Here is a 14012-nt window from a genome sequence, read left to right on the forward strand (position 1 = left end):
CTACAATGGCAGAATCATCGTTATTAGAAATTGAAGCAAAAAAGTGGCAATCACTGTCAAAGAGGAATTCAAGAGTCACTACAATTACAAGATATCCAGATGAGACAAGAACTGTTGACACAATAGTGCAAGAGGGCCATCCATTATCCAGTTGTGCAACCATAATTCAATATGAAGGTTAGGGTTGTTCAGAATTGATCGACTTTCAAAATGTCGTGGTTTTCAGTCCGATTCCCATGCCTTATACCACAAAAACATATTCTAGGTACTTTTTTTCGTAATTCATCCCTTGCATCCGTGTGCACATTGAGCTGGAAGAATATCGGCTAAAAATAGGGGATTCCCCTAAAATTTGAGTGTCGCTATTCGGACTAGGCTAGTAAAACGTCATATATAAGCTGGTTTTATGTAGCTATTGCGGTTGGAGTGCTACATAACCTCACTATAGAAAGTATTGTCAGTTCAGGACACCATTTTCATGTCCCACACTGCCTAAGAACTCCTCAAAACTGCCTAAGACTGATAGTCATTTTGTTGGATCACCTATCCTACACTCCTCAACCCTACCCGAGATTGTTCATCAATTGCCGGGATCACCACGTGCAAGAATACAACTGTAAATGTATCATTCACTCACAGCCACATTATAAACATCACATTGTTCAAAGGAAACGAAACAAAAAGGCAAAGAAACAGATCAACTTGGCAAATACTACTTAAATCAGGTCCGGATGAAATGGTTGCTTTAGAGAAATCGGCATATCTGTTCCCGTTATCTTCCACGGCTTGTAAGAGGCTCGCTCGCTGTTCTTCGTGATTTGTTTTGAAAGCATCAAAGTCGGTATTCAATTTCACCAAACGCTCCGCTGCGCCGTTAACTATTTCAACGCTACTCACAAATTCTTGAGCAGTCACGAAATGCGAATCAGTATGCCATTCCGAAACTGGAAGACTAAACCAATCATGTTCGACATGTATAGCATTGAATAGAAACCATGATTCTGGTTCAATTAAAGCAACCATACTCATTGACTCAGAGACAGAGTCAGAAATTAGACTCAGAGGTATAGCCTACCTCTGCGAAATTGTTCAAGGATTGGCATTTGCAGCAATTTAGCAGCCATCGCTTCCTTCACTTTGTCAGGAATCTTTGGTTTAGCCGAGAACATTGTTAATACCACCGTTTCCTCGGTGAGATGCCAATGATGTTCTCGCATCTTTTTATATGCCACATCAGCAACTGTGAAATCGCACAATGAAAAGTCTGTCATGCCATGAAGGAATTTGAGATCAATATACTGTGCGTCACATGCATTATCAGTTTTCAACCAAGCTGGGACATAAAACAGGGCCACTTTCTAATGAACTCTTCAGAATAGCCCATTTGCTTTCTCCACATGAACATTTTTGACAGTACAGCACTTGACTCATCCATCCAGTGCTATTAGTAGCACCAGGCTTGCGAAAACGATTATCAATATATTGGGCAGCTACAATCGCAAAGGTGCCTGTTGCACATTCTCTGTAGTCATTTATTATCAAGACTTCTTTCTGCTTTCCATTATATGGTTTCATCAGTGGAATTATTTCTTGCTTAGCTTCATCAGCTTTGATCGCCAACCAGCTGCATTCATCAAACTGAAGTGTTTTAGAGCTTCTTAATTGATCAATATCTTTCCACTTCTTGGAAGGTAATAAAATCTGTGTTTTCAGGGCCTGTGATCGCAGATCCAAACACACTTCACTTCCAGACCTCCCCGGATGACTAGTTCATAAATATGATGGCGACAAGCAGAAGTAGAAAGTAGAAAACTTTCCTGTTTATCAGTTCTTCAAGTAACAGAACCGCACCTTTATTTTTTCCATTGTTTGAGGGTGTTGTGTCAAACACAAGAGCTCTGACATTATTTGTTAAATTATAAAGTTCCAGCAGTTCAAATGATAGATCAGCCTGTGCTTTTCCTGTAGCACTCTCCAGAGTTCGATTGCCAAGAAGTTTGCCTTTCTAAAATGAGTTGGAATACGCAGACTATGCCAGCACTGCCAAGGCCTCAAATTTCCCTCCGAAACGACTTCTAGTGAGCTTTGCATTCCAGTGCAATGCAATGTGCCAAGTTGATCTGTTTCTTTGCCTTTTTGTTTCGTTTCCTTTGAACAATGTGATGTTTATAATGTGGCTGTGAGTGAATGATACATTCACAGTTGTATTCTTGCACGTGGTGATCCCGGCAATTGATGAACAATCTCGGGTAGGGTTGAGGAGTGTAGGATAGGTGATCCAACAAAATGACTATCAGTCTTAGGCAGTTTTGAGGAGTTCTAAGGCAGTGTGGGACATGAAAATGGTGTCCTGAACCGACAATACTTTCTATAGTGAGGTTATGTAGCACTCCAACCGCAATAGCTACATAAAACCAGCTTATATATGACGTTTTACTAGCCTAGTCCGAATAGCGACACTCAAATTTTAGGGGAATCCCCTATTTTTAGCCGATATTCTTCCAGCTCAATGTGCACACGGATGCAAGGGATGAATTACGAAAAAAAGTACCTAGAATATGTTTTTATGGTATAAGGCATGGGAATCGGACTGAAAACCACAACATTTTGAAAGTCGATCAATTCTGAACAACCCTAATGAAGGTACATCAAACTCCTCTTTAGCATGCTCTTAAATGTATAGGCTTATGTGCAATTGCAATTATAGGCCTATAACCATATCGGTGTCTCATGGACATTTAGAAATAGCATCAGAAGTAACAGGTGCATCGAAATCCACGAATAACACCCTACAGTCCATTGGTAACCAGTAAATTAAGACAGTAATTTCAGGCAGGTGAACTTGAATGAACTTCAAGTACTATGGCTTATGGGTTAGGGGTAAGTTAAATTGCGTAAGGTCAAGTTAGCTTGCGTTTTGGTTAGTTTGATAGCGAGCAGCACAGTGAAGCTTTGCGATGCCATAAAAATCAAGCGCTGGGATCCTTACCTATAGGCTTGGGTTGTTATATTTCACCTAGCTGCCCAAACTTACCTCCGTCAGAATTCATGGGCATGTAATCCAGAACTCTAACGGACCCGACTATACATTCGGCTCCGAACAATTTAATAAATATCATGGTAATCTTGGCGCTGGTGGCCACACCTCAAAATTCAATATATTGTGACATAAGCTGGTCTAACACTGGTTCAAATTGGCGACATGATTTACCATTACAAGGCTAGTTGGTGGCTAAATTATGAGCATTCAATCTGTACCAATTTACCAACCTATTTCTCCCAGGCAAATTTGCTTTTACTGCCAATTGGCGACTCGACTTGAACACAGTTGCGGACTACGCGAGCGAAAACCGCAATGCTCAAAACCTTTGATTTGCAGAGTTCGATTCAAACTATTATTATCACGTCACTGTGATCTGATTAATCTACGTCACCGATCAACACAACGCTATCGAACTCTGTTCACAGTTCACGTTGGTGTGATGGGAATCGTGGAGTGGAGTGAAATGTTGTGATGGAGGGATGAAACGTAAAGTGATGTACTCAGGCACCATCGCAATCGTATGCTATGCTGTAATGGCGATGACAGTGCGTTATGCATGTGCTGAAAAGCCACTTGAAGCACGCTGCGTTATCATCGGAGCCGCTACCAGCCGTGGCCTGTACTACATAAGGGAGAAGCAGAACGTGGTAAGTTGACATTTCTGCTTTTAAACTGTCTAATTTGTGTATCCCACTTCCAGCTACACAGACTATTCACAATTACACAGGTTGTTAGTTGCATGCCGAGAAATCAATCACACATTGATGAATATGAGAATATCTTGAACCAAGGAGAAGGCACGATGAGAGTGGCTGTTCGTAATTCGACGTTTTCAAAAATATACATCACATCCTGGATTACTGCTGTAAGGTTGATTGTAATGTCACGTGAAACCTTTGATGATAACAGTGCTTGGTTTAGAATTTCACTTCAAATGTAACAGTAGAATATGCAGAGCTTTTCTATGATGATATTGACTCACTGGAGCCTACAGATCTACAAAATGACACATTGGTATGGCAAATGGATGTGGAACTTTGTCACGAGGGGTTACCTTCCTGCATCCTCAAACATTTTGTATTGGCTTACACTAAAGATGGTATGTTATGCAGATATGGGTGATGTTGAATCATTACCGCTGATTTCTTTTGTAGAGTATGAAAATATCATCAAACTTGATACCGATCAGAGTCAAAATGCCTCTGGATTTTTTCAAGGCAGTGTAATTCAAGTGAAGCTTCCTTGCAATGATGTTGCAGTGTTATTTACCAGTATTAATTCATCACAGAAATCAAGTAACCATGAACTACAACGCTGCCATGTACAAGCAACAGTATGGTTTCATTTAATAGTGTCTTTGGCATTGAAGACATCATCCTCTGCACATTTTCTACAATGGAAATTCCACACTCTCAAAATGAAGTTCGTTACTGAAAATTTGCTTGACAACACCACAATTTACCAAGCTGCACTGCTGCATGATGAATTACTGTTGCTGACTTCAAATGAGATTATAGTCAGTACAAATCTAAAGCAATGTTGGGGGAATAGAAGTGCTGATTGCGGAATTGTGAGTTATCACACTATGTTCCATTTTTTGTCTAGAAATGATGTTTTATCTCTCTGCAGGTGTATTTTTCCACAATAAAAAGGCCGGATATACCGTTCGATGTCAATTGGGAGGATTCGGAAATGTTTTATGACTTGAAATGCTTATCTTTGAGTTATGGAAAAACAGGTTCAGTAATGCTTTGCTTTGCAGATATGGCAAAAATCTGTGAATTATAGTTCAATCCATGTATTCATTTTCAGAGTCTGCTCTACAAAGTCGAGTGTATCTAAAAGTCTGTGGATATGAGGTTAGATTCCACGCAGAATTCTTCTCTTAGAAATATTTTGACTCGTGCATCCATGAAACAGCATACGCTATTTTGATAGAAAAAAACCTGAAGCATAATTTGACAATGTTATTCTTCACATTATATACATTTTTCTTTAGATTGGGAGCAACACACTATTTCAAATTCTTTTCAAATCTGAGGTTAATGACATAAAATCCCCTGGACAGGTTTACTTGTGTGTTTGGACACGATTTTTCTAGTACAAATGCACTATTTCATTCCAAGCCAAATTATGGCAAATTATGAATATTTTGATTTCATCCACTGCAACTGTCAACATGTGGTGTCGCATCTGTACAATCATTTTTGTATTTTGAGTGTGCACTAGGGTTGTTCAAAAATAACTTTTTTTTTCAAATTTCACTTGTTTAGTGATAAAATTGTCAGGCTGCTTTAAAAAACACTACACACCAAATTTGGGTCAATTCCACCATTTTTGAATTTATAGTATTTACAGTTTTTTGCCACCGTAAATACTATTAATTCAAAAAATGGTCGAAATTTCAATTTAACATTCACTCCATTTACTTGTTGGAATTGACCCAAATTTGGTGTATAGCGTTTTTATAGGCAACCTGACAATTTTATCACTAAGCAAGTGTAATTTGGAACAAAAAGGTATTTATGAAGTGCACGTACATATTTAGAATAGGCTACACATATTTTGGTTGCTAGTAATCTTTGTCAGTTCATTTCAGATATTGTGTCGCCCTCAAGATTAGCAATAAGTGCAATTGTATTCTTAGGGAGTAATTTTCTACTCGGCTCCTCTGTCAGATTTGCGATTCTCTCGTGATGAGAAAATTTCGCTGGACTGGATCCAAAACACGTCAACGTGCGCCGTTAATCATGTGACATATCTCCAACCTTCTTATATCTTTCTGATACACAATTCCGTAATATGGTGGTCTTTTGACGGTGGACTATTATTCACCAGGTCGGTATTATTTTAGCGTTCAGAACATTGTGTATAATGAATGAATGCGTGACTCATTTCAGAATGTGGAAGTTATCAGTAAACCAATCTGTAGTATCTGTTGCACAATATCATCGATCTATGAAGATTGCGTTCCTATTAAACGATAGCATGATTTTCGTGGTACAAGCTGGGAAATCACCACGTCTTTTCCAGAGTTTTCTTGAACAATCGGTGTGTGCTTCAATGCCCCTATTAGACTGGAAATGGAGATGGACTGTGATTTATTTAGAACATATCTTCATTGGAATACGATGAATTCGGCCATCTCTTTGCGTTACAGACAGGACGCGTGGTCGATCTGGAACACCCTGATGATTATTCCATCTGCACGTACGTCGTGTAGTCGGTTCACTTTACCTCGGATTTCAGACATTTTCAATATACCGACTCCGATTCCTGAAATTTTTAAAACATCTACTCAGAAGATAAAGTTTGTGATAACTTCAACGGTATTTTTAGTAACACTTGAGAACATTTGGCTCGATTTTAAAGTAGTCAGAGTTAATTTATTTTAACAAGCTCCGATTACCGCCAGTTTGTTTCCTCAACCACGAATCCAAAGGGTGTTACAAAATTTCTGTGACTCCGACTCCGTCAAGAGACAATTGAACGAAACTCCGACTCTACATCCCTGCGTCTTGTGCTGGATTATTGCTGAGTTTTAGCTAATCGCCTTACTCCTACAGAATGTCTCTTATGCCAGGGGACTGGTCCCGTGTGAATTCCGTGGTGTATCTCGACGTCGGAGAAGAAATTGAGATTTCAGCGACTGGGATATCAAGTACTCGAGCTTTTTATGATGATTATGTTGCTATGTGCCTTGTGCAGTTATGTCGATTCTTTAGATTTTAGTGTTACAGAGAGCTTGCTTACCGTGACGCTCGCGAACGCTCAACTACTGAAGCCGATTGTGACTAACGTGAAGCCGTCCGTATTTTCGGAACGCATTTCAGTTCTGATTCAAAATATGGGGAACGTGCAGGTACGCGTCTGAACGGCAGTAATGAAACTTTTTACCTGACCGTATAAATCGGTGAATTTCAATTTACGATGATCAAGTGGCTTGCTTTTTAGGCCAGTTGATGTTTACGTAGCAAGAAGTTAATACAGTGGATACGTATTTTTACGCCTGTTGTCTTCATGTGTGCCAATGTCGCTCCCAAAACTTATCCAAATCATTGCATATACAACAGAAATTGACCAATGCAATATACTATCTTATGAATGGCTAGTTAATGTATCGATTTGCCACCGTTAAAGGCTGCTTGCATGCTTTGTTTTTCAGCTATACTCGAAATAATCTCGGTCCACATTACAATATACCACTTCTAATTTTGATCAGTGATTTCTATCTTGTCTAGAACGCATATTGCCGAAGGTGGTTAAAGTAGCTAGCGTTGCTATACTCAAGTAGTAGAAGTAATGATATGTATTTCTACCCAGTTGCAAGTACAAGTCGGAATTTTCAAGACATCTGAAAACTACTTCAAGTAAAAGTAGAAATTGGAAGGTGTGAAATGTTCTCGAGCAAGCAGTTGCTATAAGTATATTTGGTCGAGGGGTGCATACTCTTAGCACTTTGGAGCCAATGTCCGAAATTTCAATACCCATCGTGAGTAACGCCAAATGATTGATGGCACTACAAAGTAATGCCATCTTCAATTTCAGTTTTTGTTTGCTTGTTTTATTGAACAGTTTTGGGCGCTTATCGCCTATTCAATCATTGTAGCCATGATCATGAATGGTATTAATATCCATAGGTCTCTTTGCTTTCGGTACGCTTTACGAACGACTTCCAGTCACGCATTCATTCACCATCTTTCTCTCTCTCTCTTTCTCTCTCTCTCTCTCTCTCTTCCATGCGTCCTTATCAGTGTCTTTTGCTGTCGATTTTCGAAGCTCGACGTCACATGATCCATCTGGGCTTTTTGTCTGAAAAAACGCTGCACACCAAATTTGGCTAATTCCTACCTGTAGAAGCTGACGCAGAGCCAATTGAAATCTACCATAAAAAATTCCTTTTTTTTTATTTCAAATTATATTGTAACCTCATCCTCATGAGAGAGAGTCTTTATTTTCATCCAACCAAAATACATAACACACGGCAGTGGTGGTGGTACAGAAAATATGCATGCACAGTATTCGGTATTAAATAGGAATGATCGATAAGACCGTGAGGGTCATCTATAGTCTGATCACACCAGCATGGAACCCGTAGATGCGAAGTTATTTATGTTTTTCGGGGTTTTGAATCCGTCCATGCTATTATTGTAAATTTAAAACTTTCAATAACTTCGCTTCTACCGGTTAGAATTGAGCAAGAATTGGTATGCATCATTCTTTTAGGTAACTCAACAATTTTATGGGGTTGATAGTATATAATAAATTAAAAAGGTTCAATTGACACTGCGTCGGCTTTTACTGGTTGGAATCGAGCCAAATTTGGCATGCAGCGTTTTTTAGGCAACCTAACAATTCAATCAGCGAATCCTCGGCAAAAAAGTCATTTTTGACCAACCCTATAGTGTCCACCTCTGCATAGTTAACTATGAAACGGTGTTACCAGTGGTATTACGCAGGGTGATGGCTCGGTGAGTTTCATGCTCGTAAACGCCGGCCCTTCGTGCTCATTCACGGCTTACACGGTTCGTATCCGCTTTTCCTGTCCCCCGGGTCGGAAGATGGTGTTCGATTATTCGTCGCTAGTTGGCGCAAAAAACTTGCTGCCCTTGGAAGTGTTCGCGGACACCAGCAAAGAGGCGCCAATGACTAAATTACTGGAGGTACTGAACCAGCTCGTGAATTATCTCCGTTCGAATTACGATTGCGATATAAATGTTTGCGTGTTAGAAAAACTATTTTCCTCCGTCGCATCTCGGGATATCGATACCGACGTCGAGGAATATCTACAATTACGATCCCGAGATTGATCCTTCGGACTGGATTTTGGATTACGGAATATCAGACCAGCACAACCTGATTAAGTTGGTGTTGGATACCGCGACCAATTCAGTTGAATCTTTGAATGATGTTGCAAACTTCTCGACAGAGCGTCTGATGTGGAATGTTCTCCTGCGATGAGGTTTAGTTCGTTTGAAAAGTACGCGGCCTGCAGACAAAGGGTGAATGCTTCGTTGAAGATTTTAGTCTGTTGTGAATGATGTAGTGGCCTAATATCAGAGGCGGTCCACAGTAGGTAGCGTTGGTACTCAAGAAGAATTAGATATAACGCCTCAAATTTCTACTCAACTACTGATAGAAGTAGAATATGAAAGTATTTATTAAGTAGTTTTGAAAAGTATATTTGGTCGAGGGGTAGCATACTGGAAGCAGTTAATCGGGGTTGGCTTCAAAATTGAAGACGTATTTTCGTGACTGACGCATTATTACTAAGGCGATTTTATTTACCTAAAAAATGGAAGATTTTGACCTAAAAAATGAAAACTTGGACGTTAAAAAATTCATTTTGACAAAATCTTGCCCTCGTGTATGTAAATTAGGTGTTTTCGCACATAAAATTAGAATTTTACTTCATTTCTAGTTAGAACTGTCTGTCCTTACAAAGTAGTTTGGCATGAAAAAACTTTTTGACTTGAAAACTGACAATTTTATGCATGAAGAAACTTTAATTTAACGAAATCTGACCCTAGGAAGAATTCCAGTAATTACATCACGCATTGTGGTAGAAATAATTGAAATTTGTTGTAGTACAACGACATATACTTTCCTACATTCTCGGGTAGAATGTGTCTGTCCTTACTGAGTAGCTTGCGAAGAATGGAGAAAGAACGTTCAATAGCAGCAGTTGTTGGCTGGCAACACTGAAGTTGTGCATACACTGCTGGTGACACACCGTGTCGCTTCATTTTGACAATGTTGTCTACATCACAAATTTCCATCATGCACTTCTTGATATAAGCATAACATCATGGCAACCTATTTGTTTCATTTGATCATTTATAATTCACAATGGTCCGTCTACAACGTTAGGCTACAATATGTAATATGTCAAATGATAAGTTCACCGACAGTGCAAACATCTATACGATACAAACGAAATGCAGGTTGCAAAACAATTTTGACTTTGTGAACAATTTTGATAATTTTTTGACCTGACGCTACAATTTTGACAAAATTTGTCAAAAAATCGCCCGAGTAATCAGATTATTTCTCACTCTCACAGGTTTATGAAGTGAAATTCGGTGTCGAATACGGAATTCGGTTGAATTTTTCGCGGTCAAACGGAATCCGTCAAATATTTAACGAGAACGAATACTTGATATCCTTGGAAGAGGTCAACGGCCGTTCAACCGACGTATACTCGATCGTAGAATACTCACAGACGATTTGTAAGGACGTTGGCGCCATTGATGGTATCTTATTCCGAACCTAGTGTGTGTATCAGGTAGCGAAGACTCTGCGAACGATATTTGCCACGGTTACCAAAGCGGGGCAGATCCAGTATACGCACAAATCCACGACGATGGGCGCGTGCTGTTGAATTCAACAGGGCTGCATATTCGATTTTCGGTAAACCTGGTTTAAACAGCTTTTTCTATCTGATTTGGTTCTCTTTTACGTAAAATCTAGCCTTGTTGAAATAGCAATGTGTAATATAATGTCTGCTCAGAAAGCGCATCTATTGGCACATCAATATTACCCTCTGTGGGTGACTGTGGTGACGTAGGCTATATAGTTGACCAAAGGTCGCTACTTGTGAAATCGCAGTAAAAGTATTTAGTTACTACCTCTGATGTCCTGGATATTTTTATACATAAACTTACGTATCTTGGCTCAGTACACTTAGTGTCTGAAGAACCATTTGCGGCATGAACGAAATCGCAATGATTTAATATGTTTGCACACGCCAAGCACTTGTTCGTGTATTTTCGTATTGACGAGGTGTTACCGACACCTTAACATCAATGTTAGCCTGATTTTATCTTCTAATGATGTGTACCCGTACCTTGTGACTGCAAACACACGTCGAGAACTTCGTTATTTCGTACAGGGGACCGGGTTATTTCATTTCAGGATCACTGTTCCCGAAGTGTACTCTTTCTGCAAGTTAACTGATGAGTTCCAGGTATAGATAAACGGAATTGTTATCACAACGTGTATCGCTGCCTTTGACCCTCTGCTATATTTCTAGGTGTACGTGGTCAATCCACCGCTGCCTTTCCCAGTCGGTATTGTCATTCGCTTGACGGTCTCTTTTGTCATTGGGTTGGCGCTTATTTTCATATACATCAAGTCCCTGCCCGGTCGCTCGGCGGGTTATGGAAAGTCAAAGCGGATTCGTGTAAGATTTACGTGATAGGCTTTCCCCGGCAGTGGATTTGAAATAACTGTAGCTTTTCGGGAATCGAGTGCGTGTATATAAGCTTGCTGATACTTCCGCAATATCGAGACGGGTAATATTGATTTCTTAGCCCATAGTCTATACTACAATGTGCCAAGCAGTGTACCATCTGCTACCTCAGTGTTAGCGCACAATTAATGGACGACATGCAACAGCACCAAGCTTATATATTTTCAAATCCAAATTCTTATTATTAGTGTTATTGTTGGATTCTAGCGTCCAGAATTAACTTCATGTCGCGTCCCAGACAATCCATTTCCGGCGAATGATTGAAAATAAGTCTTCAGGAAATACGGAACAATTAAAAATTCCAAATGCGGTTTGGAAAAAGTTACCAATCCGATAATCCAGCCAAAGGGTCACTAGGCCTTTTGGTCCTATTTAGGCCTTTCCTATTTCTAATTTTGGGGTAATGCGACGAAGCCGTGTTAATGACGTCATAATATATCCGTGACTTATTACTACCTCTCTTGAATTATCATTATTCGCATCGTTTCCGTGTTTGACACCATCTACTTGTTATGCAGGATTCTATGAATGTGCGTGGCCCAACTGACAAATATCCGTCGTTGCTAAAGAGACAGGATATTCAACAAGAGATGAGAAAAAGCATGCAAACCAGCGTCGGCAAAAGGTGGCGAACGGGCTATGTTTGACCTGAAAGGGTTGGCTACGGCTGGCAGAATTTAGCTTTGTATTTTACTGCGTTTTGGCGTATATATCTTCTCGTTCATTGCGACTTGGTTATGGTTGTAATAAAGATTTCTGAACCAGAATACTGGAAGCACTTTTTGCGCGTACGCTTTGTACCAGCTTGTAGAATGCGTGGTGATGGGCGAGTCGAGGCCTTCGTAGGGTGGGTACTGGGTACCAATTTATTCTTTATGGCAGTGTGAAGAATCCTTGGTGTTTTACTGGATTCGGACATGTCTTGGAAGAGTCACATACAATCACTGAAACCACAACTATCGAAGGTACGTGGTCTGTTTCGCCGCTTTAGTTGCACTCTGCCAGTTAGGGTTCTATTGATACTCTTCAACACTCTATTGCTATCAAAGTTACAATATGGAATTCTTTGTTGGGGTGCTGCCTGCAAAAATACGATTGACCCACTGCAAAAACTACAACATCGGATCATCCGTATCAGGGCCGAAGCCACTCGGGGGCCTGGATGTGCAACTGATAAATCGCTACTCGAAAGATTTCGTGTTCTAAACATCGAAGATATGAGGAAGCTAGAAAATGCCAAGTTTATGTATCAGTTCCATTGCGGTCAATGTCCCTCAAATTTTGACGACTACTTCTCCTCGGAGTCAAAAGCGCACAAGTACGGCACGCGCGCGTCAACGAAGAACAACTACCGTATGATCAGGACGGAATAATAATAAAACGCATTGCTCTATCAAGTATGCCGGACCCCAATTGAGCAACAGCATCTCGCCGGCTATCCGACAGTCGTCAAGCATGTCCGCATTCAAGTCGAAATACAAGCAATGTCTTCTAAATGAATACTAGTCAGCCTTCAGGGTTATCGGACCACGACCTATCATCGATCTCGCCTTCCGCCACATGCCACCTCATTGTGTCGCTTGCCTTTTATATTCTCTGCTTTACTCTTCATTCAGTGTGCACTGTACGTACATACCTCTTCTCTACTTCGCCTATAGGCCAAGGTGGGTGTCTGATCTCCAAGTCGTTTCAACACCTTCCTATCTTTTCATTGTATCGCAGTTTTGTGGTGTTTTGAAACATTTGATGAAAATATTAATAAACTGATACAGACACTGAAGATTGCGCGAGGTTGTAAGCTTCATTTCAGAGAGGTGGGATGCTACAGGACGTATATGACAGTGGTTCTCAGCCGCCGCTCCGAGGCAAGTTTCTTGCCGATCCGCCAAATTAGAATTTTATATTTCAATTCCATAGTGCAAGATCTGGGACGGTTGTCCATTAATTAGATAAATAAAATTCGGCGCCCGTCATTGCTATGCCAAGACATATGAAGTCTCAGCGCCGAATAACCCTGCCTTATTATTTGAGCCATTTGGCACAAAATGCCACCCACAGAAAAAATATGACGCACCCAGTGTACAAATGCCAATGATGTTAAATCGTATGCGTCTCACAGAGCTTTTCTTGTAGTTTATGTACTATTTCTTATCTGTACTTTCCATCAGTAGTTGATTGGTCCACGTTGATTACGCTCACTCTCCTAACGTAGTGATGTGAGTACGTAATCCGTCGTCAGTTGCTTTAGTTGTTGGGTCTTGCGTTATGGTATTTGAACAGTTCCTACTGCGTATCTCATTTGTCGTTGTTACAGAATAAGTTTAATTAAGCCCATCTCTATGTCAGAACAGTTTATTCTAGTACCTTTGGGCGATTCCAATATCTTTTGACCGGCCGGGTCATACCAAAGACTCGAAAAATTGTATCCGCAGCTATCCTGCTAGGCGCTCAGCAATCACGGATAGCATGGAGGAGAAAAAAAACGGGGGCGCAGACTAGATGACCTCATGGGGCCGTATCGCAACTCCGTCGTCAAAGCATCTCGATCAGTGGTTCCCAACCTTTTCCGGTGGCAGGGCCAAATTTAGAATTTCAGAGTACGGTCGGGGCCGCACGAATACCAGGGCAATGAAAGAAACCCAAAATAGTCACCAAAATATGAAAATTGGCATTGTTCCGATCATTCGCTTGTCGCCATTGGCCATTGTGTGGCCGCGC

At 40.4% G+C, this 14012-nt stretch overlaps 2 protein-coding genes across 4 annotated transcripts in view; one reads left to right on the forward strand and one right to left on the reverse strand.

Moving 5' to 3' along the window:
• Positions 1 to 3357, reverse strand: part of LOC145445256 (uncharacterized) — a 37389-nt gene extending 34032 nt beyond the window's left edge. The window contains exon 1 of the mRNA XM_080323424.1: positions 3271 to 3357. The gene's annotated coding sequence lies outside the window, so the exon portion shown is untranslated. The remainder of the gene's footprint in view (positions 1 to 3270) is intronic.
• Positions 3358 to 3438: 81 nt separating this feature from the next.
• Positions 3439 to 12061, forward strand: LOC145445257 (cation channel sperm-associated auxiliary subunit beta-like). 3 transcript variants are annotated; one of them, XM_080323427.1, is made up of 20 exons: positions 3440 to 3690; positions 3771 to 3913; positions 3965 to 4142; positions 4198 to 4338; positions 4396 to 4613; positions 4673 to 4781; positions 4856 to 4902; positions 5691 to 5881; positions 5944 to 6094; positions 6153 to 6253; positions 6610 to 6704; positions 6769 to 6905; positions 8503 to 8706; positions 8774 to 8907; positions 8973 to 9045; positions 10107 to 10272; positions 10329 to 10453; positions 10935 to 11009; positions 11076 to 11225; positions 11813 to 12061. In XM_080323427.1, exons 3-20 carry the CDS (start codon positions 4067 to 4069, stop codon positions 11939 to 11941), a joined length of 2322 nt encoding a protein of 773 aa, XP_080179553.1. In that variant the 5' UTR covers positions 3440 to 3690; positions 3771 to 3913; positions 3965 to 4066; the 3' UTR covers positions 11942 to 12061. The 3 variants fall into 3 exon arrangements, with proteins under 3 accessions (XP_080179552.1, XP_080179553.1, XP_080179551.1); XM_080323425.1 differs by having other exon boundaries at positions 3771 to 3908; XM_080323426.1 differs by lacking the exons at positions 10935 to 11009; positions 11076 to 11225 and having other exon boundaries at positions 3439 to 3690; positions 3771 to 3908.
• The last annotated feature ends 1951 nt before the right edge of the window (positions 12062 to 14012 follow it).

This window comes from Botryllus schlosseri, chromosome 8 (assembly GCF_051294905.1).
Source record: "Botryllus schlosseri isolate E-star chromosome 8, Bs_hap1, whole genome shotgun sequence".
In the NCBI taxonomy this organism is placed as follows: domain Eukaryota; kingdom Metazoa; phylum Chordata; class Ascidiacea; order Stolidobranchia; family Styelidae; genus Botryllus; species Botryllus schlosseri.

Coding starts and splice junctions, on each gene's coding strand:
- LOC145445257 (XM_080323425.1), top strand. CDS start 3,523: ATGAAACGTAAAGTGATGTACTCAGGCACCATCGCAATCGTATGCTAT. Junction 4,339..4,395: donor TAATTCATCACAGAAATCAA/GTAACCATGAAC, acceptor TTCATTTAATAG/TGTCTTTGGCATTGAAGACA. Junction 4,782..4,855: donor TTTGAGTTATGGAAAAACAG/GTTCAGTAATGC, acceptor ATTCATTTTCAG/AGTCTGCTCTACAAAGTCGA.